This window comes from Macrosteles quadrilineatus, unplaced genomic scaffold, assembly GCF_028750875.1.
Source record: "Macrosteles quadrilineatus isolate MER2022 unplaced genomic scaffold, UCM_ALF_1.0 Scaffold_6__1_contigs__length_79288215, whole genome shotgun sequence".
In the NCBI taxonomy this organism is placed as follows: domain Eukaryota; kingdom Metazoa; phylum Arthropoda; class Insecta; order Hemiptera; family Cicadellidae; genus Macrosteles; species Macrosteles quadrilineatus.
The window spans coordinates 74,381,195-74,407,694 of record NW_026542599.1 but is presented as its reverse complement, the minus strand read 5'-3'; the positions used below and the strand labels follow the sequence as shown (position 1 = coordinate 74,407,694).

General features: G+C 35.8%; 2 protein-coding genes across 2 annotated transcripts; one reads left to right on the top strand and one right to left on the bottom strand.

Annotated features, from left to right (window-relative positions):
* Positions 1-800: 800 nt before the first annotated feature.
* On the bottom strand, positions 801-13,529 carry LOC128996888 (transcription initiation factor TFIID subunit 5). Its single transcript, XM_054422414.1, has 13 exons — positions 13,472-13,529; positions 11,328-11,509; positions 10,885-11,064; positions 9,195-9,397; positions 8,335-8,531; positions 7,597-7,798; positions 6,585-6,704; positions 4,562-4,707; positions 3,970-4,107; positions 2,525-2,718; positions 1,635-1,748; positions 1,338-1,515; positions 801-1,039 (listed from the first exon to the last, which is right to left on the bottom strand). The coding sequence occupies exons 2-13, from the start codon at positions 11,463-11,465 to the stop codon at positions 825-827; spliced, it is 2,025 nt and encodes a 674-aa protein (XP_054278389.1). The 5' UTR covers positions 11,466-11,509; positions 13,472-13,529; the 3' UTR covers positions 801-824.
* A 304-nt stretch (positions 13,530-13,833) lies between these two features.
* On the top strand, positions 13,834-26,418 carry LOC128996889 (activating signal cointegrator 1-like). The gene is made up of 14 exons (XM_054422415.1): positions 13,834-13,864; positions 15,677-15,809; positions 16,529-16,644; positions 17,415-17,554; positions 18,353-18,467; positions 18,986-19,104; positions 20,144-20,289; positions 21,605-21,768; positions 22,464-22,615; positions 23,230-23,402; positions 24,079-24,200; positions 24,944-25,132; positions 25,899-25,997; positions 26,318-26,418. Exons 2-14 carry the CDS (start codon positions 15,739-15,741, stop codon positions 26,350-26,352), a joined length of 1,641 nt encoding a protein of 546 aa, XP_054278390.1. The 5' UTR covers positions 13,834-13,864; positions 15,677-15,738; the 3' UTR covers positions 26,353-26,418.
* Positions 26,419-26,500: the final 82 nt, after the last annotated feature.

Sequence of the window (26,500 nt, the reverse complement as noted above, 5' to 3'; positions counted from 1 at the left end):
TAAATAATTAAGTTCTGTCTTTTTGTCTGAATTTCTTGCTCAAATCCATTGATGTCATCTGAACTAAACAGTAGTGCGAACTGTAGTTCTGTAATTTTATTTGATATGACTCTATAAGCACTAACGCCCTTTTTCCCAATAAAGTAGATAAATATTTTTTTTAAATTACCACATTAGATTAAGTGGCCTTTGAATCCAAAGCAAATATTTTCAGACATATTTTTAACCTTTAAATTTGACCCAAAAATCTTATGTAAAGTTTGAGCATTGCTATTTTGCAAAAAACACAGTCATATTTTATTTTAAAATCAACCTCTAATATATTTTGTATCTTTGGAAAAACATGCTCCTTAAACAAGCACTGGTCCTAATGTCACATTATAGTAAAAATAAAATGATTAAATGCATTAGCCGAGCAAGGATCCACATTCAATCTTTGGTGTTGTCGGAACCAAAATCTCTGCATTAAACTTAACAGTGCTTTTAAAAATGCGTTGGCTGAATTTTAACTCGGCAATACTTGGAGTCTGCTGTTGACTTGTATGTATGTTAACTAGAGCTACACACCCATAACCACTATGAAGTCTTCAAAACACATAGCTGGGGACAAGCCTACTGAGGCTTTTGTAGCTTTGTATAAAATGTATTTTGTTTATTATGTTTTTGTTGCATGAAATAAATAAATAAACAACCAACCTACGGTGGCAGTGTTATTTCTCAAAAAAGTAAACTGTTAAAAATCAGCTACCTGAGCATATCAGCGACATCTGAAACCTAATGGCATATTAGGAAAGAGAAAATTTGTTTACAAAAAATAAGTTTATCTAAGACGAATCGTACATACAAACAGCTAATAAAACATTTCTTCTGGAAAAGTGCAGGCACAGCACAGGCGAGCTCTTGGTAGCGTAGGAGCGCAGCAAGTAGTTCTCACCGTTCTTCTTCACCTCGGGGTTGTGTGATATGTTGACGTCCTCCAGAGTAACCTCTTCTGTCAGTTTGGTGAAGTCCCACACTTTAATAGATGAGTCTAGAGAACCTGTGGACATTTTCACAGTTGAAAGAGATTTTCGAGTTTAGGCCCGGGGTACTTTGGTATTATACCGACCACACCTAAATTGGTTACCCTTGGGTCAGATTAGGTAAGGTTAGGTTAGGCTATGTTAGGTTAGGTTAGGTTAGGATATGTTAGGTTAAGTTAGGTTATGTTAGGTTAGGTTATTTTCCGATTATCTTATCCTAACCTAAACTAACCTAACCTTTGGATACACACATTGGATGCTACATACTTCAGTATTCAAAAGTCAGTGACACACATATCCTGCAACTCCACTTACCTGAGGTGAGGATATGTCCATCTCTACTGAAGCACAGCGTGTGTATGCTGCTCGTGTGTCCCGTCAGCTCGGCCAATAAGTGACCGTGAGCCAAGTCCCACAGCAGAATACGCAGATCTCCACCGGCCGACACCAGGAATCTACCTTCGATGGAGAAACACAAAGCGTAGATCGGACTCTGCAATACAACCAGCTAGTGAGTCATCTGAATCAGCAAAGCCTATGTGAACGATTTCCTTTTATAATTACTTATTCGCAATGTTATAGACGAGATACAAAATGGTAATAGCAATTTACCTTGTGTCCAGTCATGAGTCGCACGTGATTGCCCGTTACACAATCCCATAGCCGCACTGTGCGATCACTCGACCCGGTCGCGACGTAGTTGGAGTTCGGGTGAAACTGGACACACTGAAACACAAGTTGAGTTATAATCAGCTGTAAGATTGTAAAATATTTCTGAAAATCAAACCAACCAATAGCACTGTGTTAATATCATGTTATTAATATGATTATTATTTGTCTCAGGAATAAATACTTTGCCAACGGAATTAAAGCAATCAATACCTGAAGGATAAACGCGTCTCGCAGGAGATAAGAATTTTGGACACCTTAGGCTACCAAAAAGGTAAAAATATTGACAATACCTGAAATTTATGTCAATATCATAATTCACTTTTCAGTTTTTGATTTGTAGAACCAAAAGAATAGCAGGTAGCTTATCTTAGAACAAGTTTAGGTAGGCACACAATACACAGCAAATACAAAATATTTCCTGTCAAAGGAACTTTTCCCAGGGTAACCTAGCTGCCCTTAATTCTACGAATAAAAATTCTGGCCAAGCGTCTTTACTTGAACTGAACAAAACCAACCCTTGTACCCTACCTCCCACCAACTCTCTTCCTTATTTTAGTTTTTGATACCACTTCGGCAACAGGAAGACATGCAAATAATGAAAAGGCAATAAAGAATTCCACGTTCTGACTTGTCATCTTTCTTCAATGAACTTTTCATATTTCTGGCCCAGCTTTAAGTTTACTACTTTACACATAGTCAAAAACCTCGATCCCGGGTCTAGATCTTTCCATGCCACTTACAGTTATAGCTTCTCCCATATACAGAAATTCGCTAAAATCATAACCACAATTCTACAATTGTTCCCTATTGGCTAGTGGGCAATTACGCACATCGACATCAGAGAAGTGGCCGGCGAAGATGCGCAAAGGCTGGTGATGATCTGTTGCCCAGAGTCTGGCTGTTCGGTCGTGTCCGGCTGTCGCAAAGTAGTGGCCGTGCGGGGAGAACTTGACATCCCACACTGGGAACATGTGACCCTTGTACGTGACCAGACACGTCCACGTCATCAGACTCCACAATCTGACTGTAACACAACACAATGTATTAATCCAGTTGGATAAGTATGATTGGGCATCACTTACCTTGTTGAAATAAGGAGGAAGAAGTCCTTTTCACCACACGTCAATTTCACAGACAAACACGGACACATTAAAAATACATAAATAAAAATAACAGACTAAAGTTATTTTTTATGTTTTGCTCGGCCAATATCAACGTGCAACCTTTTAAAGGTTGACTTACTTTTCTTATGACCTCCCCTACAAACATTGTCATTCAAAAATACAATGTAGTAGCCTAACAGCACCAAACCCATTGTGTTTGTTCAATACAGTAAGCACAATGGTATTGAACATGCTTCAAAGACCTTGGAATAATGACTGTGCATTACTGCTGTAATGCTGTACTGTAGCATGTATATTTATGAAGTAATCTTATATTGTAGACAAAATTTTGCAGATTTACCTCTATTAGGTGAATGCCACTCCTACAATACCAGAAATAGGGTACTATTGCAGCACCTGCCCATAGACTAAGCCTATATGAAGAGAAAACTACCAACACTGGAGGTAAATTTTACAATAAACTGCCTGATCACTTTAAGAAAGAAAATGAAAAAATAATTAGTTCAAATTAAAAAAAAAACAGTTGAAGTACGACTTGTCACCTCTATACTCTTTAGAAAAATACATGTCATATTAGTGTTTTATTTCTCATAGACTTGTTTTCTTTAGGTTAAATTTTAGACATAGTTTTTAACGCCATTCCATGTACTGATTTATGTACACCATGAAATAAAGATGATTTGATTTGAGCATAATAGAATCTCAAGATACTACAAGAGATGATTATAATGACAAGAGACGATTACGATGTAATCACTGGAAATCAACAAAATGTTGTTACCACTGCGGAAGATAATTACGACGCTGTTGTGATTCAGTTATGAGTTCCCAAAATCAACCATTAGTTTCAGAATCGATTCCAAATATAGAAAATAATTATCAAATTGATTTCCATTGAACTGGTAGAAAAATGTTCTTCAAGTGTTAAACAATAGTTGAATAGTTTACTGTTGATTGTAGTACTTACAAAACCAGCGGATACCAAAATGTCTTACAAACAACAAACTTGAAGCTGGTGTTTTACCAGCTGATGAAAATAGTGGTTCATAAATCGTATGAATCATTATGATTTTATGGGTAGTGGTTGGTTTTACTCTATAGATTTTTTTACTAAACTTTTAATTTACTCAGTAAGGTTCTGCTAGACTTACTTGTGGAGTCTTCAGAGCAAGAGAGCAGCAGGGATCTATCTGGACTGAAGGAAACTTTGTACACAGGACCGTTGTGGCCCAACAGACTTCTGGTGGTCTCTGCGTTACGGTCGTCCATTATCCTAGCCAGTACGTCCTCTGCGACAATACAAAGTAGAGAGAGTTAGTTGTACAGGACAAATGTGAAACACCTATCCTTCCTGGATTAGTAGCTTAGTATTGTGACAAATACAAGCTATCTGTGCTAAAGTACATCTTTACCAATTGTGAACTTTAAACCTGAGTGTGGCCAAAAATGTTCAGAGTGACAATGACTGTGTATTTTGTTTGTGCCTGTATTACACACAAGACTTTTCCTACCACTATAATCAAACTATCATAACAAACAGATTAGCTTTTCAGTTGTATATACATGTCATTTAGGTTGTTATGCGTTTTTAGGTTTAATATTTGCTTACCTGATGTTGGGTTTTTATAGAGCTGATTAAGTGAGTAAGAGAGAATGAATACAACGGAAATGAGCTTTTTTGCGTACTGTTTTCAGGTGTGGCAATGTAATAATTTCCATGCAGTGGTGGGAAAAAATACTAACCTGCCTCAATATCGATATCCTGCAGCACTTCAGCTGACTTCATCGCTCGCAACTTCTGTGGCATCAAACTCCAAACTTTGACTATAGAATCTGAGAATCCAACAGCGAGAATGCTGGAGTCCTCAGCGATCTCAGCACAAGTCACCCTAAACATCAACGGGGTGTTGTAAACTTCATCACTGACTTAACCCATCTTAGTGCTATGGCTCTTTAGGCCTACCAAACGTGGTACTCAAAATCACTAGGCGATTTGAACCAATACTTACAATCTTTGGAAAAAATTCAAATCTCATTACTCAAAAGACATGTCACTTACACTGTTCTTATTGGGAATATTATACACTACAAACTAAAACATAACTGATTTCTCTTCAAAACAAACAATAGCATAAATCCTAAGTTTAAATGATTTTGTTTAGTCTTGGCATTAAGTGAAAAACTTAACAAAGAGTAAAACAGACAAAATTGGCCACCAACGACAAGAGCAAAATGGACTGGCAATCAATAATTGAATAATTTAAAGCTTTAGGCATAGAACAACCAACACAAGTGGACTTCTCATCCCATTGTAAATTTTTAAGCTAGTTTTTTGTGTCTAGTTCATGTACGGTGACACTGGGCGCTAGTACATGGACAGAGCATGTAGATTTCTTGAAGAAAAAGATTTGTAAATATATCTATGCTTTTAACCAATTGAGTGAAATATTAGACGAGGATGACGTAAAGCGAGCTTATTTCGCTTATGTGCAATCCTTGATTTCATTTGGAATTATTTGCTGGGGAGCATGCTATCACACCACCATGAATAGTTTACTGTTGATTGTAGTACTTACAAAACCACCATTTTTGGATCTTTGAATGTAATTCAAAGATCAATTTTGAAAGTTGCTTTTAGAAAAAATAAAAGGTACTCCACTGATGCTCTATTCCGTGAGACGGGAATACTAACGGTCAGACATCTTTTCATCCAGTTCCTTCTTAATCACACATTCAAAAACTCAAACACAATTCTTACAGAAGTCACACATCAGCACTTCACAAGATACTCCCACAATGTTAGAATATCTGTTCCTCAGCTACATAAATCAGTTCTAACTACCAACTGCTTTTATGTTGCTAAGATCCTCTGTCGAAATTTAATTCAAAAATATGATATTAAACACGTTTTTAGTTTACCCTCATTACAGAAATTCAAGACTCATATTCTTGTTTTACTGCACTCCATTACCATAGAAGAGGCCGAGACTTTGATTAGACCAAATCATACTTGACTCTGACTGAAAATCCTTGACCCTTAGACCCCCTCACCCTCCAGATGTCTTTTTTTATTGAACTGGCTTTGGTTGTCGTCGCTGATATTCTCAACCGCATTTCAGTTTTCTTTTAAATAATTAAGAAAAACAAATCTCCCATATTCAGTTTTTGCCCTTAAAATTTCGCAGACTGATAGCAACCAGGCCTACGCACAGGCACCTGCCCATGTAGGCCTATCCCATAAGTATGGCAGATTCATTTAATAATTATAGTTGTACTAATTTACTGTAGTTAATCTTGCTCACTGTTTTTATTTATCTTTGTCTTTCTGTAATAATATTGGGATAAATAAACGTATTTCATTTCATTTCATTTCAACGTATTTAATTTCATTTCATTTAGTGTCAACAAAATTTTGTTTATATTTTAGGATTAATTTCTTGATTTGTGCTTTACTGTTTGGTTATATACGGTAACTAGGGGACGAATTATTGTTGAGTTACTTATCGTATTGTTTGGTTAAACGAGGTTTTAATTTAAATTACTGAAATAACAAGAAACAAATCGGAAACAAAACACGACCTCTACATAAACCGTACAGAACAACAAAATTGTCTTCAGCTGTTAAGGATAAGAAATCTACTAAGGGAGTATGTTTTATCTATGCTTTAGGGCTGTACTGACACATTAAACAGCCAAATAAGTGCACAGCAGTTTAGCACTAAGAGGATTAATGGCTTTACTCTTGTTAGACATCTACTGTACTCACGTGTGTGCAGCGTTGAGTAGAGTGTAGCAACAGATGGAGGGAAGATTGTCTGGACCTAGAGTCACTCTCTTGATGGCTTCCCTCATGGCCTTCACCTTCTCCAACTTGTCTGCGTCTTTCCTGTCAAAAAAAAAAAAAAAACACTAGCTTTACTTCCCATATACAAATGGAGATTTTTTTATATCCCACGTTCACATTCTAGGACGGTAGTTCTAGCCCGGAACTGTTCTACACATTACTTCAGGCTAGTACTAGTGGTTTACGGCAATCCATAGGTGATTGGCGGGAATTGAACCCCGACCTCGGGCACTGAAGCCCCGCACTCTACCAGACCAGCCCGCTCCCCTGGTCACAAATGGGGGAATGCTATGTTACTGATAGCAAATACCAGCTTTACTTCAGTATATAATCAGGTAAGATGAGACATGACTAGGTGCATTTCACCTAAATATGAACAAAAGATGAGTTAAAAACTTAAGATTCCAGGTGAAGTTTTGTTGCTAAGACAAGCTGTTTCTTAGCCAGGAGCAATTTATGAGCTTGGGAGACAATGTTGGATCAGAAGTTGTTGAATCAGAGTGTTGAACGGAATACTCATACTGCTAACTTCACTAAATATCGGCGAGCGAGCGGGTTTAGTGGTAGAGCGCGGGACTTTGGTCCCTGAGGTCTCAGGTTCAAATCCCACTAAATCCCCTACCTAAGTGATAGGGCCTCAAGCCCTAGGTCATTTCAAATGGATAAGAATAATATGAATATAAAGTAATGTGAAAAACAATTGCGGGATAGTACCTAACGTCCTAAAAAAACCAAATTTTTTTAACCTAGATCAGTTCAAATCTATGAACTGTGTTACATAATAATAGCCTAGGCCCATCTCACTCAGTGTTATGTGAAATGTTGGCCAAAGCCTATCCCATAACCAGTATTACAATAGGCTATCGACCTAAATATTCTGACATAAATATTGAAATGTATAGACACTATACAAACTCTACGTTAAGTGACTCACAGTTCTGGTAATGGCAGTCTGTCGCAAGGAGGAGCGTTGGGATCGGACTTTGCCTTCTTGTACAACAATGGATCCTTCTTGGCCTTCTTCTTCTTTGGCTTGTCCCCGCCCTCTCCCTCTCCACCATCCTCCTCCTCGTCAGCTGGTACATACTGAATGTCCGGCTCCTTCAACATGCCGTAGTATATCTTGGTCTTGTTGTCTGAAAGGTGGAATCAATAAGAAATTTATGTTCTGAATCTCGTTTAAATTACTATTTATAATGATAAGTATGTTTTTAGCAAGTGATTTTGCGGCCTTTCTCTGTAATCTCTTGTTTACAATATAATGGTATTGTAAACAAGAATTTGGGTAAGACTAGAGTTGACTCTACCTTTGAAATTATGCGCCTAATTTTGTCTTAAAAACAATATATTGAGTTACAGATATTATGTTCTTAATAGGAAACCTAGGAAATGGCAAACAATTAGGAGATCTTGGACAGTCTAGTTGTAAAACACTGAAGTTTTGTCCAAGTGAACACCTTCTTTGGAAAGAACCAGGAGATACTGGAGATAGTTTTCATTTGTTCATCTTATTAAGCTCCAGGATTAATGTTTCCCAAAAAAATACGTCGGGGAATTGAAGAAAGAATGTTTTATCTTGCCTCGCCAACAAACTTCCTCCTCGTGGTACCTTGTTTAGTGGTTTCTCCCACCATTTCGTCTGTTGGTCACACCACCTATTCCTCCACCTTACCTTGTCTGGTCGCCTCCCCCACCATGCCGCCTGCGGTAGCATCTATCTGCTGCTTGTTCCTGGCCACGCCCTCGTACATGTCGAAGTACAGATGTTCCTGGATGATGTTTAGCAAAACGCTGTGTTTCTTCTCCTGCAGATGTCGCTTCAGCAGCGTCAGCGTGTCTCGTGACATGCGGATGATGAACTCGTTGGATCTGGACACAGTAGATAACATTTGATAGGCCTACATGTAGAATGTTCTTTTTTTGTAAAATATTGTTATTACATTTTTTACATCACCATCAGCTTTATTGGGGTTTAGATTATTTTCATTAGCAAGCATATTGGTGATATCATTAATAAAATTCACCCATAGCTATTCGATTTTGTTCTCTCTCTCTCTCAGGGAAATAATTTGAAATCGCAATGGAGAAATTGACCACAGCACAATTAATGATCTTTATAGTTTGAAGTTAGACACAAATTTGCTTGATCACTTTGGAAAAATAAAATTATTTTTATGCTCTAGTTATACTTAACTAGTATCACAGAAAATGTATCTAAGTTACTCTACTAAGCATTGAGATAGCCACTATTTCGAAAATATCAATTGTGGTATATTTTGTGTGCTTTTGATTGCCAGCAGATGATAATCCTAACTGCAACAAAAGCTAATACTACAATGGTTAAATGCTATAAATTTGCTATTTAATATTGTATATTCCACGTTAAAAGGTGTACAAATCTTCTCATTCACAGTCTGTCAATTATCAAAATAGTCTACGTAATTTAGTGTGCATTCCCCCAAAAATATTTCGTACTCTCTTCGATACGCTTAAGTTCACATTATTTTGAGTGTTGTACACGTAAAAACTCACTTGAACGTCTCAGCGAGTTCATTGCCCTTCATCTGATCTTTCTTGGTGACTTGAGCGAGTTTGCGCAGATCTTCCTGATAGTAAACCTCCTGGTCTCCGCTGAACTTGTCCATGAACTTGACGGCCGCAGCTTCATGTCCATTATACACCAGTTCCAGGTACATGTGCACAAACACAGGATACAGCACCATTCCCAGCTCATGCTGAAACATACACACAATCTAATTGAATTTATATCCTGTAAATCCATCTGAGATAAGTTCATCATAATTTGGTTTTTCAAAGTGACAAACTGTTTCCAAGTCTCATGTATCGGTCCTTCTGTGAATTAATTTTCTCTTGCCCCTTAGTTCTGGATCTATGACACATCACTTGTAGCTAAATGAGAGGCACTTTAATACTTTTAATTGAAATTGCGATCAAACGAAGGTAGTCTGTATTTTAAGCCAAGTATGAATGGAGATTAGTGTAGGATGAGTAGAGCAATTTTCTAGTCTTGTTACTGACTAAGGCCGACATGTTCCTTTGACAGGACTGTTAATGAATAGCCCAGACAGCCAATGGTAACTAAGGGACCTACAGGTAATAGTGGAATCCGAACCACATTTTTGCCTAGTAATTTACGAATTGGTCTAATCATCAGGATAGTAGGCCTGCTGTGGATAGTGATAGTACTCACTTAATCCACACCAGTGAGTATCACATCCACAGATCATGCCTAAAAATATCCACAATTCGAATTCAGGAACCTCCAAGTAGCTGGATTATAGGACATTGTTTTGTTGGATTGCTAACATTGTTTTAGGAAATTTCAAGAATATTAGAAGAATATAGGCCCTACACTGAATGCTTACCTCGATACTTAATCATCAATAAATAAGTAAATAATTACAACTTACGTCAATCAATCCAGTTATATTCATGGAGGACGCACGTTTCGACCTTTAGGTCATCTTCTGCTCCGCTGTTGCATTAGGTTATTCCATACTTAGTTGCATTGTTGGTGTACTGGGAGACTGGAACTACTTATTTATTCATGATTGATTTGTAGCAAACAGATTGATGTTTAAATTAATAATTACAACTTACGGGGTCAATCAATCCAGTTATATTTATGGAGTGCCGCCGCAGTCCCGAGCCCGTTCAGCCGTGCGCACGGTGATAGTTTTATTTAAATGTTTTCGTCTTCGTCAGTATTGTGTTTTTGTGTTTTTATGTTTACATGGTCAGACTATGTAACATGTTCTTCAATGTAAAATATTTGATGCGGTTGCTACACCAACAATGCAACTAAGTATGGAATAACCTAGTGCAACAGCGGTAGCAGAAGATGACCTAAAGGTCGAAATGTGCGTCCTCCATAAATATAACTAGATTGATTGACGCAAGTTGTAATTATTAATTTAAACATCAATCTGTTGGCTACAAATCAATCATGAATAAATAAGTAGTTCCAGCCTCCCAAAGGATATTAAACCTCTTCCATTCTCGTCTTTGAAAATAAAACTACTTCTCCATATTTTGCTATAGACTAGATTGCTAGACTAGATGCATGTTTTACACTATTTGACAGAATAGATAAAATTTTAAATATAGCATTGTCAAACTACACCCTTGATGGACCACCATTAATTCTTAAAGAATTAAACCTTAAGAACCAAACAACTAGTGTGTGAAGCATATAGCCTACCTTGTATGTGTCCAATGCACCTTCCACAAACTTCTTCAGATCTGTGTATGCTTCTTCGTAAAACTCTGGATTGCCTTCACTTTTGTAAGCGGACAAAACCGTGTTGACTTCAGACTCGGAACCTTGATTGCCAATGTCCAAGTTGACATTGGCTTCTCGCAGCAAACTTTCTTCCGTCCCCTTTAATCATAAGAAACCAGTAAAATCATTAACATAATAGTTAGGCCTGAATTATTATCATTAACTGTCCTTATGCTTCCTGTACCAACAAGGTATGGCAATGAAATAAGGCATACAGTAAGTTACAGGTCAGTAGGCTAATGTCAATTTATTCATAGAACATTTTTAACATTCAACCAACTTAACTGACAGTTCAGATTGTAATATAAGCCTAACGGCCAGCTTGTGAGCTTTAAGCTAGAACTTGAGGGAAAGAATGTTACCTTTAAGTTGTACTTCCTCAAAAGCTGTAAGACTGCAAGGACGGTGCTCTTATCAGGGGCTTGTTGTGACCTAGACTCAACATTCTGTATCGCCGCCACCTGCCCCTCCATGTTGGAGCTAAGTGAGTTTGTCTCCATCTTTGAAAATAGACAGTGACGAATTCAAGCCCCTACCAGATCATCTGACAAAATATAAATATAGGTCAAAAACAATTTAGAGGTGTGTGGTTTAGGTTAAACAGCAAACTTACAGTTGCGCAGAGAACCTCGATATATTATCGGTTGAAATATTATTTTGATAGAAATATAGGATAAATTAAAATATTTCAATCGTGAATATTAAAAGCAGGTACCAGTAGTCTAACTCAACTTAAATATTGATTTTATCTTTGACTATTAATACAACATTTTATAATAACTTTAGGCCTAAGTTAACCCTCCGAGTGTCCATAGTTTAGGCCTTAATGTCCGCCTATTTTTGGCGCATTTGCAAGGTTTTATTAAAACGGATCTGAGAAGCTTAAAACAATGTTAATTCTACTGTTCTATATACCATTTTGTTTGGAAAATCATGGGCTTCAATATTATACACAAAACATAAAGAACATTTGTTTCAAAAAAATTTTTTAGGTAAAAAAAAGTATTCTATTGTATAAATTATAGGCCTATAAATATTTGAAAATAGCCACTTTGTTCTAAATTTTATGAGGATTACAAATATATAATAATATAAGGAAGTAGATTCGCAAATAAATAAGTTATGGGCAAAAAACAGATTTCAGTACATAGCGTTTAGCTAAGAATGCATAGCCTAACCATAGCTAGGAATCTGGCTGATAATTTACATCAATATCACTACCTACTTCTTCAGGATAATCAACCAGCCCTTCAAAATCACTTAAATCTTCTTATAATGCACCACGCATATCACAACTTTTGATTTTTAACACTAAAACAATGATAAACGTAATAAAACACATCAGTCATCGGTTCGAGGTTAACCTCGCTGTTTACAAATACGCAAGTCAGCTGTCTGCTACAATATTTTTGGAACTAAAATGAATAGCGCTTAGAGACAGATCTCCGGAGAAAGCTCTGAATCTAACAAAAAGAACGATACCTAACTCGATCCAGTTCAATCCGATTCAGTCAGCCGTAGAGCCTTCGCCGTAAACGATGTTCGTGTGTCGAAAAATCGACAAGTGACACTACACAAAGTGTGTCGTGAGTCGATTTTTCGACAAGTGACGCTCGGAGGGTTAAGTTATTAGGTTTTTTAATTTAGAGTACCGCCCACCACTCTTTTACATTGAGCTGCGTCGTTTACATAAGGTTGGTTTAAAATTTCAGTTTTATTTATCAAACTAATGAAGAAAGAGGATACAAACACAAATTGTCTTTGTAAATTTAAGTTATCTCTTTAATAAATTACCCTATAAGTTACAAAATATTCTATAAAAGTTACACTATTGTTTGTTATTATCTTCAATTAAGCTAACCAATGCCAAACCGATATAAACAAGCCTAATCTAACCTACCACTGCAGCACAGTGTGAAAACCTTAAATCTAAAAGCTTTAAAAAGTTATAGCATGTGGTAGTTTCTCTGCAAAACTGTACCCTAAACTTACCCTTAAAATTTTAGTTTTTAAATTACTGTAGCTTAACTTTTTAATAGGCAGTTATTTTACAAAACAAACAAATTGATTCATAGGCTTGAGTGTGAACATCCCACTTAATCGATAACATATTATTACAGCTAAATAAAATCAATGGTTTGTAAGCTTAGCCCTAGGCCTAATGTTTTCAATGGAAACCAGAAATTGTGTACTTTGCACATTGTTATTATTTTGGATAATTTTATAAGCTAAGTGGAATTGACATTTTTTAAATTAACATCAGGATTAACAATATATGATTTTATTACTAAACTTGGGCCTAAAGCTTGGATCTAAAAATTAGCAACTGACTTAACCTCTAAATGTTAAGTTAGTAGTTTTATATAGGCCTGATAAATTGTAAACGGTTCTCTTTTTAAATAAATATATGGGTCAGTTACATTTACAGTAAGTTAGTATAAATGATACGTTAAAACATTATCTTTCACTGCTATAAATAAAAAATAAATTACTTTATTTTATTTACCGAATGAATCCTTGTTTATTGACGCTGATGGTTGACCTCTTTTGTTTTGACAGTAGTTCGGTAGTTGTGAGTTGACACCACTGTTGACAGTTGACACTTTTTGGTTTGAGACTGGCTGGACTGGGCGGACTGGGACCGGACTGGAGATGACGTTTACATCGTCGTGAAAAAATCAGCGGATTTCTCTTTTGTTTTCTTCTTCTTACAAATTACGTATTTTTTTTACTTTACCTAACTAACCTAAAAAACTAATAACAGTCACAGCTTTGTAACTAACAGTAAAAAACAGTAGGCTATACCTAGTCTAGAGTGCTTATAAGTTATAATATTGAATTTTCTTGTTATTTATTAATTTTTGTCTTAACCAGCCTCAAAAAACATTATAACCTTCAAGTGAGAGAATTCATTATATTTAAAAACTGTCTAATCTTGATAAGGCCTGTTAACCTATTATGATTTTTTTGTTATTACAGTGTAACTTAGGACTTAGGTTAATGTGAGCCCTTCTCATTAGGCTATAACTTATCTAGGCCTATGCCCTAGGCTATTTTCCACTTTCCATCCAATCACCCTCTAAACCTAGGCCAGGGCTAGGCCTACTACTGCTAACAATTATTTCCCATAAAGACTACCCTTAAAATTGTAATATAATCTGCTTAGAGAGCATGGGTGCACTTAAATTTACGCCCCACATTTACTATTAGGGCCTACATCAACTAAGTTTACCTGCTGTTTAAATGAATCAGCCTAACCAAACCTGCTGTAGCCCAAGTTATGTGAGTAAATGTGGGGGGCCTAAAATAAAGTTCAGCCGTTATCATTGTCAGTGTGCTAAGTTTAACTTTAGGCCTACTTTTGATAGTAGGCCTACTGGTATTCATTCTGATAGCCTCTTAACTAGCCTTAGCCTACCTTTTATAAATTTGAAGGTCTACCTCTGTCAGTAGGCTTAGTCCAAAATTGTGTTTAACTTCAATTATTCCAAGTTAAGCTGACATCCCTTGTTACAATGCAATGTTGTCGGAGCTTGCAACACGTCAATATCATCAAAATTCATGGTGGGTAAGGCTCTGGATCGTAAATTGCAATATAAAAATGGTTTATGTTAGGTACCTTTTTGCGTCAAATTATCCGTGTATAGTTATTGCCACTAAGTTTACGGCTGTTTCATGCCATCTTCAGGTTGTCGGTAGAACGTTAGATTAAAAAGCATTCATTCATAGATGAATTTGTCGAGATAAATATGTCTATACACAAAATACACAAAAAACCATTTAAATTACACAAATTTACAAACTTGGCTTAGTGACGAACACGGGACGAGACAGGCGCCAGTGGATGTTGCGTCATGACACAGACTCAGGATCCAGATACAGGCGGGGACAGGTGATGCGTGCGCTCCGGTCAAGGACCTAACTTTCACCTACTTAGGGAGGGGATTAGGCGGGCAAAAGTATGACTTATCTGGTAGGTATCCTTCAATTCACAATGAAACGAGGAAAGTCCTACAAACATGATATTTATGATAACCCAACCTAACATAACCAACGCAGCACGCTGTATAAGGTTGGCCTCCAGATAAAACCAAAGAACCCTTTAATATCTCGTGTGTCGTGTATAATATATACTGTTTTCTGTGTAACTTTTGATGTTTTTGACATGTTGTAAGCTCCGACAATGTTGCATTGCAACAAAACATGTCAGCTTTGAATAATTTAAGTTGAACACAATTTTGGACTAATGACCAATAAAGCAAGCCTAAAAAGTTTACTTTTGAAGTGAATAAGCTGAATTCATTACCGTAGGCTACTGTGTATGTTTAGGTACCTATTTATAATCTGTCCTTTCATTTTTATGTGCCAGTAAATAGGTCTTAAAGTTATATTTCTGAAGCCCATGACACACGCTTACTTGAGTTGTTAGTCATGACAACTTTTAAAGTCTGAGAGTGTAATTTGTCAAAAAGTGTTTACCTACTTTGATAGCAGTGAATATAATTTAAAGAAACAGCGCCGCTTCCTCCTATAAATAAATACTAGTACATTTTTTTTACAAAGCTGTACACACTTTTAAATGACTTTGTTCTCATGGCCAAGGCCAACATGTCACAAGACAACTAAGTGCATGTCTCAAGAGTCTTAAACTTACCAAACCTTATTTATTTTAGTGTAGCTTATGTTACCGGTACCCTCATTACATTTTCAGGCAGAACATTTTCCTAGGAACGGTATTGACATTTGCAGTAAGTGAATCTTACCAGCAACAATATGAGTGACGAGTGGCTTTTTGATCAGTTATCGAGTCTTCTTCAGTTCCCTGTACCACAAGACATGATAGAGTAAGTTCAACTATTTACAAGTTTGTTTCTTAAATTCTCTATTTACTTAGTTTTCAATTAGAAATTTGTTATGTATCTAACACCTCTTAAAAACACTTTTAAACATGTCTTCTGTCCGTGATTGCTGTAACTTCACCTCATTTAGATCATAAAAGCTTTTATTGAAGTGTTGATCTTTAACTCTTTGCAAAAATTCATCTACTTAGAGTGTCAGGATTGATTTATATTGATTTAGGCCTATACTTAAAAATTTACAGGGACCGAGTCGAAATATTGAATAAATATTAGACTACATTGACTGACTGTGTTACAACAAAGAGATAATTATCTCTGTTACGCATATTGTGACATGACGTAAATTACTGTATCAATATTATAGTTCTAATAAATGAATCAATGTCTAATAAATGAATATATGATATCTATGTGTTGTTTCAAAAAAATAGTTACCCAAGACTATGATTGACGACGTTAGTAAATTTATCCAAGCCTTTTTATATTGATATTCAATTATTCATTGACTGATATTAGCTGGTTTCAAGGGAATATTTTACCATACCGTACTCAGATTTGTAGTTTACGTTACGTAAATTATATCGCTGACATTATTCATTGTACCACATATACAAATTGATGAATTTATATTTTGGACTACGACATTACAAAATATAATTTTATTCATTGTATTATAGTTTGTAATTATCTTTGTAAATTTTCAGTTATATATCCTCCATAACCAACGCAAGAGACTTGGAGGATTATATGAAAACCCTCCTCGACTATGATAATCCACAGCATAAGAAGTTTTTACAAACACTGCTTCATAAAAGAAAAGGTTAGTAGTCTAATGAATAAAAGTGGGACTTTAATCATAATCTAGGAGGACCTGTGGGATATTGCACAAAATAAGATTGAACTTTCTTCTTTTATGAATGAACCCATTCACTTAGTAGGCCTAAATTAATCAATAACGTAAATAAAAAAAAAATATAACTAAGCTGAGATTTACTGCTTACGACTTTTCTTTCAAAACTAAGTTGGTTAGGATTTACGTTGTTTGTCATTATCTTTTTATAATGATCTTTGCAGAAAACAAATTAGAAGGTTTTTTGATGGGGCTTTGCATGTTCTAGCCTCTGAAATTCAGAAAAAAATGGTGGACTATAAATTTAGGAACTAAAATTTGGTAACCTTGACTTAGCCCGACACATTTGGACGCACTTAATGCTATTTATAATATTTAGACTTTCAAGAGAGCTGTCTTGGGGACCTGGTCTAGCGGTAGAGCGCAGAACTTTTAAAAGTAACTGAGGTACCAAGTCTTAATTCCGCTAATTACCAATGGATTTGATCTAAGTGATAATGCCGCAACCCCAAGGCCTAGCCTGAAGTAATTTGATAAAAAAAACATTTAATCCCATAGAGTCCACCGTCCTTGAAAAAATGAAAAGAAAACACTCCAACTTTTCGGAAGGTTACAATGATGTTAGATTTACTCTCATTCTACAACAATTTGATGGCACAAGCTATCTAGGCTAGAGTTCTAATCAATTTACGGACAGCCCTCCGATAAATATAGTTTTAATTTTTCCTTTCTCTCCTTAGAATCAAGCCCATTTTCTCATCTGGTTTACGGCTATAAGAAAAATGAAGTAGAAGAGGACTATATAGCACCTAAAATGGAGAAGAAGAAAAAAGAAAAGAACAAGTCACAAAATAATGCAAAGTCTCAAAATAATATGAAGGTGAGTTGCTGCGGAAGATACAGTGTGTTGTTGGTTCAGTAACTCAAATAATTTACATTGTTGCAAAATTCAAACTCCGGAAATAGATTTAAGTGGAACATACAAGGTATGAAAAACACTGGCTGGCATATCTCTTACCCTCTTTAGCTATTTTAGGATGAAAAACTTGGCTTAAGAATGCATCAAGAAATAAAGAATGTACACAAATAACTTAACTAAGAAAAGAGTACCGTGTAGTTGAAAGCACAAATAATATTCACAACACAATACACTTGACATTTTGCACCTACAAGGGGTTTCTTCGGATGAATAGGCTACTAGGATGATCTACTTCTACTCCTTTCTCCTGAAGAGGTCCCTTGTGGGGGCGAAATATCAGTTTTATGGCTTTCAACTACATGGTACTCTTTTTTTTTGGTAATTCAGTTGTCCTTCCTTTTTCATCAAATTATTAATTCAAATAATTTCGTTCTAGCATAGGCTACATACACAATGACCATGTCTCATGTTCTTAAAGTTTTTTGCAGTTACTTCGGTAAATGTTATTTTGAGCAACCAGGCCTACAACCGTAAAATTTATTTATGAAGTTTTTTTTTCTAATTACTATGCAGTTATTTTAATTTTTGACTAGTCAAACCAAGTCTATCCGCAATTTATACAGTTAAAAATTGCCTAGCTGTTTATGCCCTGCGTGTTTTATACTTATTTACTATTTTATACTGTAACCATAGCTTGGAAGTAGAAGTATTATATTTTATTTTTGTCATTTTTGCTTAAAATCTTGAATTTTCCTATAGCCACCTCCAGAACCATTGCCTGTGGCAGAGACGTCAAAAGATAAATCAAAGAAGAAAAAGTATGTGAATTTGTATTCTCAAGAGGGCCAGACTCGAGATGTCGTAATGTTGAAAGGTAACTTACCGGACCGTTTCCGTTAATTCACTACCACTTATAAGTATATATGGTTAGGTTAGGACTATATTTACAGACCCTTTCCGTTAACATAGTCCTAACCTAACCTAATATACTGATTAGTGGTAGTGAATTAACAGAAGAGGTCTAGTGAATTAACATAAAAGGTCCAACATACCTAGTGAACAACATAGGCCTACTTCTTTATGTTTCATAAACAAATTGAAAGGTTGAATGCATAGCGGGGTTAAAATTACATCGTTATGTCGTATTTTATTTTTTTATATAATTTGGATTCATAGTGTGAACAAATATGCTTACCAAAGTCTATGGCTCTAGTAGTTCAAGATGTGAGGACCCCAATTGCATTGTTTTTTTTTATTCTATCAGCTGTTAACAGCTTGTAGCACAGTTTGCAAAACCATACCATAAAGTAACAGTTTTTTGTGCCTTTTCTGTTAGTAACATGTACAAAAAAGTTCATGTATTGGAGATAATATTTGCAATGTGGGACACAGGTCGGCACAAGTGCGACTGCCAGGCGAGCAAACACAAGTTAATCAACAATTGCCTCAAGTGTGGACGGATTGTGTGCGAACAAGAAGGCTCCGGACCTTGCCTCTTCTGCGGGAATCTGGTGAGAGATTTACCAACAACAAATTGAACATGAACAAGTTTTTGCAAATATGTCAAAATAATTTCACTATTTAAATTAAACAACATGATCTATACTATTACCTTAGATGAAATGCTTAGCAGTTTCCCCATTTCAATGAAGATTTTAATTTTATGTTTGAATTAAAAACAAAAACTTTGTCATAGTTCAATAGTTCACCATAGTTTCATTCCATTGCAACTGATCTGTCTAATTATTCTGTCAAATTGTGTTTCTCCGATTCGTTGATGTGAGTATTAGACGATTTTTTGATTCATTAAACAAGAAATAGGTGAACAAAATTTTGTTCTACTTGTTTTTAACATACTGTGAGTTTCTTGGTCTCCTAACATATTTTCAACAATGACAGATAAATTATGTTGATTTGCTAGTTCTAATTTAGCTTCCAAGCTGTTCATATGATTTGTAAACAGTCAATCAATAATGATTAATCGTTTGAGCAATGTAACAGGTTTTGTTTGGATTTCTTCTCTAGCCCTCAAACAGCCTATCAGGAGCTGTTTGTATTCTCGTGTCCACTGTACTTGTTCAAATCGGCTTGTCAATTCTATGTGAACAAGCTGAACTGACAAGCTGATTTGATTGTGTGTATGCAAAAGTTTGTCCAAACTGTGTGAGTTTAGGCCAGATATTTGATTGCGTCCGTGGGAGCTTCAGTCCAATTTCTTGAAATCAGCTGTTCTGACAAATTTTAACTGTAAATCCAAACTGCCGAAGTTAAATTTGTTTCCCCTATATTATTGACCTTGATTATAGTGGGTTGTTAAAACAACCTATTGAGTTTTAAAAGGTTTAACATTTTGTTTGGTCACTTAATGATTCACCGTTACTTAGTAAACTCTAAAGATAACTTTAACCGTTGACTTCTGTCGTGATTTCTGCATCGATCTTGTGTCAAGCACTGTAGTGATAACTATGAGAAATGTTATAACCTGACAAAATGTGTTGATCATTTGTTGATTGATTATTGCATAAATTATAGCACAGATTACTATTTAAGGTGTGCTCAAGGGAAGAACAAGAAGTTTTGAGTTCCGGCACCAAACAGTCGAGCCACCTGCTGCAGAAGCTGATGGACAAGAAGCCGGCCGGCTACGACGCGGCCATTGAGCAACGCAACAGGCTGCTGGAGTATGACCGAACCAGGTAGTCGCCCACCAGACTTTATATATTTCCACCCTTATTTAGTGACCTTCATGTTTATCTTAATCCGTAGTTGTTTGTTTTATGTCGGTTATGTTTAATGTAAAAACCTTACCCAACAATTAGACATTGGTAATATGTTTTTAGGTGGTAACATATTAACATATTTTTTAAAATTAATCGATTGGTGTGTCTTTTATGCTTTATAGCTTAGGCTGTATTTTAACCTTCACAGTAGAGTAAAAAATCCTAATTGATTATAAATTTTTTTTGGGATTTTTGATCTTCAATAATGCTGTTAATGCTTCTGCTTCTAGTGTAGATAGTATATCGTTAAATTTAAATAAATCCTAACTATACCAACACATGTGTATAATTTATTATTTTCCATTAAAAATGTTATAAATTTGAACACACTACGTGGTAAAACACAATATTACATAATTAAAAATAAACTACTATAGGTCCACCACTTAGAGGTTCTTTTCTAAGTGGTCGACCTATAAAACATTTTTACTCTCTACTTTAGGTAGGCCTAGTTGTGTTAGTAGTGATTAAAATTTTTTAACCACAGTAGAATGTTTTGACATTTTGAATTTTCAACAAAATTTTACTCTGTACTGTATGTAGTTGTGTTAGTAATAGTTAGATACCACAATAGAGTGTTTTCTCGTGCCTTATACAAACTTTGGTTGCTTTGCCTGCTGAGGACCTATCACATTGCTTACTGAACTTGTCATGCTTTGCTCAATAGGTGTCTAAATGTTCTATTTCCTCCCACTCACCACCTGGCTTTATGTAAGTTTGACATGTAAGTGATCATTTTACTACTCTGTTTGCTGTGTGCCTTTCTTACATTCTTACATTTTACACAGAAGAACCTCAGTAGCAAATATCTCTAGAGTAAATAAGAGTTAGAACACATCCGTTATTGAGGTTTAAGCCACTAACTATTCTAATTCCACAGTTCAAAGAGACTTGAAAAGAAATCTTTTCATAAACAAACTTTTACCATGAGTCTTTTGTTACTCAGGTTCCACTGTGTTTTTTGAGAAACAACCAGTTTAGTTTTTTGTTTGTTTTAATAATTTGTGTGATATGCTTTTTTTTAGTAGCTTATTACATAGCTTTTATTCAGATTCGTAATTACATAGTAAATAACGATTAAACGATCAACAAAGTAAATCCTGATTTATTTGTTCTAGTATTAACTAATTCTCCTTATTAATGTCTTATGAAATTCACAATTTCTTTTGTTTTCATAGTGTGTCTGTGAATCATGTTTCACAATGTTACTTAAATCTTTGATCACTTTTAGTGAGAAGAGAACCAGAATCATTGATGATGAAAGTGACTACTTCTCCACCAATTCCGTCTGGTTGTCGGCTGCCGAGAGGGAGAAACTGAAGAAGAAAGAAGAAGAAGTTTACGCTCGAAAACATCAGTCTCGTAGAGAACAGACTCTCACACTCGATCTAGGATGTGAGTTGTTTTCAGTATATCAAGGAAATTAAGTAGTTAAGTCATTTATACACATGTTATTTCTGTCCTATGAGTCGAATAAGCTTCCCCTTTGTTCCTCAACAGTTCTTCTTTCTTCACCTTCTACCATCACTTTTTTTCTCCACATGCCTCTTTCTCTATCCTTTTTGGTCTTCCCTCCTGTTTCAACACCAACTCCGTTTCCCTAGAAATCCTCTTCTTACGAAACCATCTTAATCTTGCTTTTTCCGATTTTTCTGCTTTACCATTCGTTTTCTTCAACTACCCTATTCCTGATCTCTCTATTCCTAACCCTAACGCACCATGTTTTGTTCTCAATTTAGCCCTTGAATCAACATTGCTTGGTTGCCTTCACCTCTTTAATATTTTCAATTATTTGATGTATTGCCTTCAGGGTCACTTCACCCAATTAATTATTACCTGTTAGTGATTTTCTTTTTGTACGAGTAGTCCTGCAGTCATGTATCATATGGTTGGTTCAGACACCTGTGGTGTCATTTTCACTCAGCTGTAGAATTTTCACTCAGATCGTCACAAGTCTCAAAAATAGTTAACACACACGTACGTAAACAAATCAAACGCGAACTGTGTGGACACCTAATTACTGCACAGCAGTTACATGTTTAGGTCTTGACAAGCCTATGTTGAAATTGGTATTGCTTGTTGTGTTACAGTGAGGAAGATGATAGAGACCAAACCGCAGACAGACTTTGACCTGAACGAGCTGGACGATGTGTTGAGGGACATAAGTAGCAGTGTGAACAACTCACAGACCGGATATTGTGAGACGGACAACACTGATCCGACAATCAACCTACATCCTAAGGTAAGGTAGGAACAGTGCTGCTTAATGTAGATAATGTTGAGACAAAAAAATTATGGTGAGAAGACAGGAACATTGTAGTGTTTGGAACATTTATCCAATTCAGTTTTACAAATTTTTTGAATTCACTATTTTCCTTTATGAAGTACAGATTGTAGAGTACTTCCCAAGCTCAACACAGGTTGGAAATTCTGTCAATTCATGTTCAGTCATTCCTAATTATTTTGTGTAAAATCATTGAAACTTACCAAGATGGATTGTTTCCCATTCCTGATTTTCTAACATCGATTGTTAAAACCTTGGCTCTTATGTCCTATGTTACATAATCATTCGATTTGGTCGAACAGTCTTTAAGACAGAAGTATATATAGCTATCAACTGATTTGAATAAGATGTCTTTTGCAATTTTTATACTGAGAAGCGACTTAAAGACAAAGAAAGTGGAGACAGAAAGTTTAGAGCTGGAAGTACTTGAAAGCTGCACTTACTTGTCATGGAAAGTACCCCTAAAGAGTAAAGAAAGACATTGTATAAGTATGTGGTGCACCCGGCATATTGCAGCCAGTAATTTGCCGTCTACTCCTCCCGTCATAACACTGTGATCATGTTGTCCACAGTACGACGAGAACGTGATGTACGAGGTGGAGAGAGGAAGGAGAGGCTCCGGGACCCGAGCAGCTACCTCTGGCACCAAGGTACAAGACAAGGAGTTCCAGGAGATGGTGGACCTAGGGCTGTGTCTAAGTCTGCACCAGCCGTACGCGTCACTACTGGCTACAGGAGTAAAAGAGTAAGCTGCAATCCTTAAGAGAAACTTTGATTTTTAATTTTCGCTTATTTTCCTCTGAAAGTAAAAAAAACTGTTTTATGTTTGGCCTAACTGCTTTAAATTATCGTATCTGTAAAGTGAACCCAATTGCCAGATAAGGTAATTTAAACCATATTTGATCAGGTATTCAGAGGCTTATGACTGAATTGACCAAAGTGAGGTTGTTTTATTGGTGTCATGCTCTCAATAGTACTGTTTTGTTTATCAACGCATAATTACTTACAGTTGTGGGAAAAATTTTCCTTTTGTTTAAGAATCTAAGTGCCAGCATGTGTGGACTCTTCTACAACAGAAGTCAGAGGAAAATATTGAACAGTTTACAAAATCAACTATGACATCTTCAGATTATTTAGTACAGTTTGATAGGGACTTTAATGAGTCGATGGCTCGTCAGCAATGCAACAGACTACAAATTACGGCAGAAATGTCGTGGATTCAGGTCGTGGTATCACTTAATTTTATCAGTATAGTTCAATCTTGTAAGAACCAACTTACCCCTTCCTAACCTGGATACACTACACACAGGACTGAACCCTAGGTTGACAGCAAATTGCAAGGCTTAAAGGCTTTGTGCATGTTAAAGAATACCTTAGACTAGTGGTATGGATAATCTCTTATCAACTTATCAATGTTGTAGACATGAAGGTCGCACTTGGTACTCCTCACATAGAGGAAGGCTGTGGATTGCTTCGGCAGCCAAACCTCCGCTGGACTCTGAGATCAGGGAGATGGAAACGCTCTACAGGGAGTTGAAAGGAAGTAAGTTACCTATTATTTTTCAATGTTCAAAACTTTTACATCTATTTATAATCATCGTTCGAATGACTTCTTTGCAATGAAAATAATTCGGCTTTGTTTTAAACAACAATGTTAGAGATCAATTTTTTTTATAAAAAGAGGTTGGCGGCTTCTTTTTACCTTGCATTTGCCCGTCCACATAGACTAACCGCCCGTGCGTGGAACGTTTACAGCAAAGCAAGGAGTGAGCCGGTACAGTACAAAGGTGAACTGTACTGATAAATTTTAGTGGCAGTGACCAGGATCCGAACCCACGACATCGCTGCCTTGGGCCCGAAGTCCGCGACGCTACCGACTCACTACTACTAATTTGATCTGCTTTTACTTGGAGAAATTATTTAGTTCAATATCAAGAAGATAGTTTCACTTTCAACCAATGAAATTTAACCAATTATTAAATAATTGAGAGCTCCTATACCTGTAAGTTTTAAACTGACAAACCCATACATACATTACGTTACATGTAGCTACGGAAAATGAGGTATATTATAAATATGCGTCCATTGATTGGGAAGGGTTAGCAACATCCAATCGTGTGTTGGCCACAACGTTAGCATGTGTCTGAGACTGACTCCGTGACAGAGAGCTTTTTGAAACAGTTGATTTGGAATGATTGAAAAATCAGATAAGATTAGGTTTATAATTTATTTGCCTCTGAAATAGCTTGTGTTGGTTTAAAGTGTGTGAATGCAATTGTGTTTTAGCTATGATCTTCCCCCTGACCTACCCGACTGGCTGTCTGCTGGGTTGTGTCAACGTCGTGGATTGTCTCCCTCAGGAAGAATACAGGCAAAAATTCCCGGATGGGGAGAGCAGCTGTCCCTTTGTCTTCATCTGTGACAGCCCTCAAGAACTACCTATCCGCTTCCCAGTGAGTGGGAAACATAAAATATGTGAGTAATGTACAAAAGATTGACTGAATTAGCCCACTCGCTATAAATTGTGTAGAAATATACCAATTGAATGGCTGAAATTTGTTTAATGTTTTTAGAAAGGGATATAGAGGTTTAGTTGGCTTTTCATCAACCTACCTACTGTATCCATTCCCAAAAACTCCTAAAGCTGCCAAATGACCTATGGAACTGAAATTATAATCTATAGTATAATGGGCAAAACTGGAGGGTAACAACATTTTGGGTATCGAAGCTGCGAAGTCTATATAAGCAACCCATTGGTATTGCTAGCCTATATAAAACACTGGTTTTCTGTGTTGGACCTCCAAATTACAAGTGTTTACCTCACCCAAATATTTTAGCTTGTAATCCCATAAACCAATCGTTCTCGACCTACCTTGCCCTGAATGTTCACATTTATAGAAAACCAAAATGGTCAGGTCAGGTTTCTTAGCTGAGTTTTGAGGAGCCACGTAAAAAATACTGTTAAAAACGAATTCTACTTCCCTAAAGGCTACAGCTCACAAAAAGTTGTCTTATTGTTCAAAATTATTTAGTTGCTAATATTTCCCTTTTTAAATTATAAAATGTTTGTTAACATTGATTTTTCACTAGTTTATATTTATTTTCCCTCATTCTTTTTATGCAAAAATTGATTTTGTAATTTTAGCAGCAACATTTGTTGTAGTTACAATTAATTGCATATGATTATGTGATTTTTTAAATTTTTATATGAATAGTGTGAACTATTGTTTTGTTTTTGCAGGGAATTTGGACCCGTTGATCCACCAGGCAGCTCAAAAAGCTCTTCAGCGAGTCGCCAAAATAAAATCGGAGAAGAACAGTCAGTCATTCCTGAGAAACAGTTAGGATAGTTAGCAGTTCATACTGAGCTTTCAGTACACAAACCAAAATGTGATATTTTCTAAATATTTATATTGAAAATCTAAATTGATTGAAAGTTAAAATACTTTAGTATAATTGTCTATAAAATGACATTCATTACAGTTAATTTCATAAAAGCTTATAATAAGTTAAAGTAAGTTTATGTTATTTTGTTTTATTTCTTGTTTGTCATAGAATTTGTTGTAGAAGTATATTTTTAGTTGAAATATTGTTTTGTTCCTTAACATGTTTAGTCAGTATTTTTATCTCCAAATCATCTTGTGGTACTTTTTGTTTCAGAAATGTTTAAGAAGTTGAGTGAAGAGTTTGTATAAAGATGTTTCATTTGATTTTATGTGTAACTGAAAAAATATACACATAACAAGATGCTTAAAATTAAAATATAGTTAAGTGGAAAAGTTTTCTAAAACTGAACTATGGTTGGATTTATCCATTTATTAAACTTGTTAAAATTAAATTCAA

What these genes read in the sequence shown, in the direction of transcription:
- LOC128996888 (XM_054422414.1), bottom strand. Translation starts at nt 11,465, where the DNA reads ATGGAGACAAACTCACTTAGCTCCAACATGGAGGGGCAGGTGGCGGCG. An exon ending in AGACTGCCATTACCAGAACT is followed by an intron (nt 6,705 to 7,596) that starts GTGAGTCACTTA and finishes TTTTTTTGACAG; the next exon opens with GAAAGACGCAGACAAGTTGG. An exon ending in GCCACTTCTCTGATGTCGAT is followed by an intron (nt 1,749 to 2,524) that starts GTGCGTAATTGC and finishes CTTGTGTTTCAG; the next exon opens with TGTGTCCAGTTTCACCCGAA.
- LOC128996889 (XM_054422415.1), top strand. Translation starts at nt 15,739, where the DNA reads ATGAGTGACGAGTGGCTTTTTGATCAGTTATCGAGTCTTCTTCAGTTC. An exon ending in GTACCACAAGACATGATAGA is followed by an intron (nt 15,810 to 16,528) that starts GTAAGTTCAACT and finishes GTAAATTTTCAG; the next exon opens with TTATATATCCTCCATAACCA. An exon ending in CTGGAGTATGACCGAACCAG is followed by an intron (nt 20,290 to 21,604) that starts GTAGTCGCCCAC and finishes GATCACTTTTAG; the next exon opens with TGAGAAGAGAACCAGAATCA.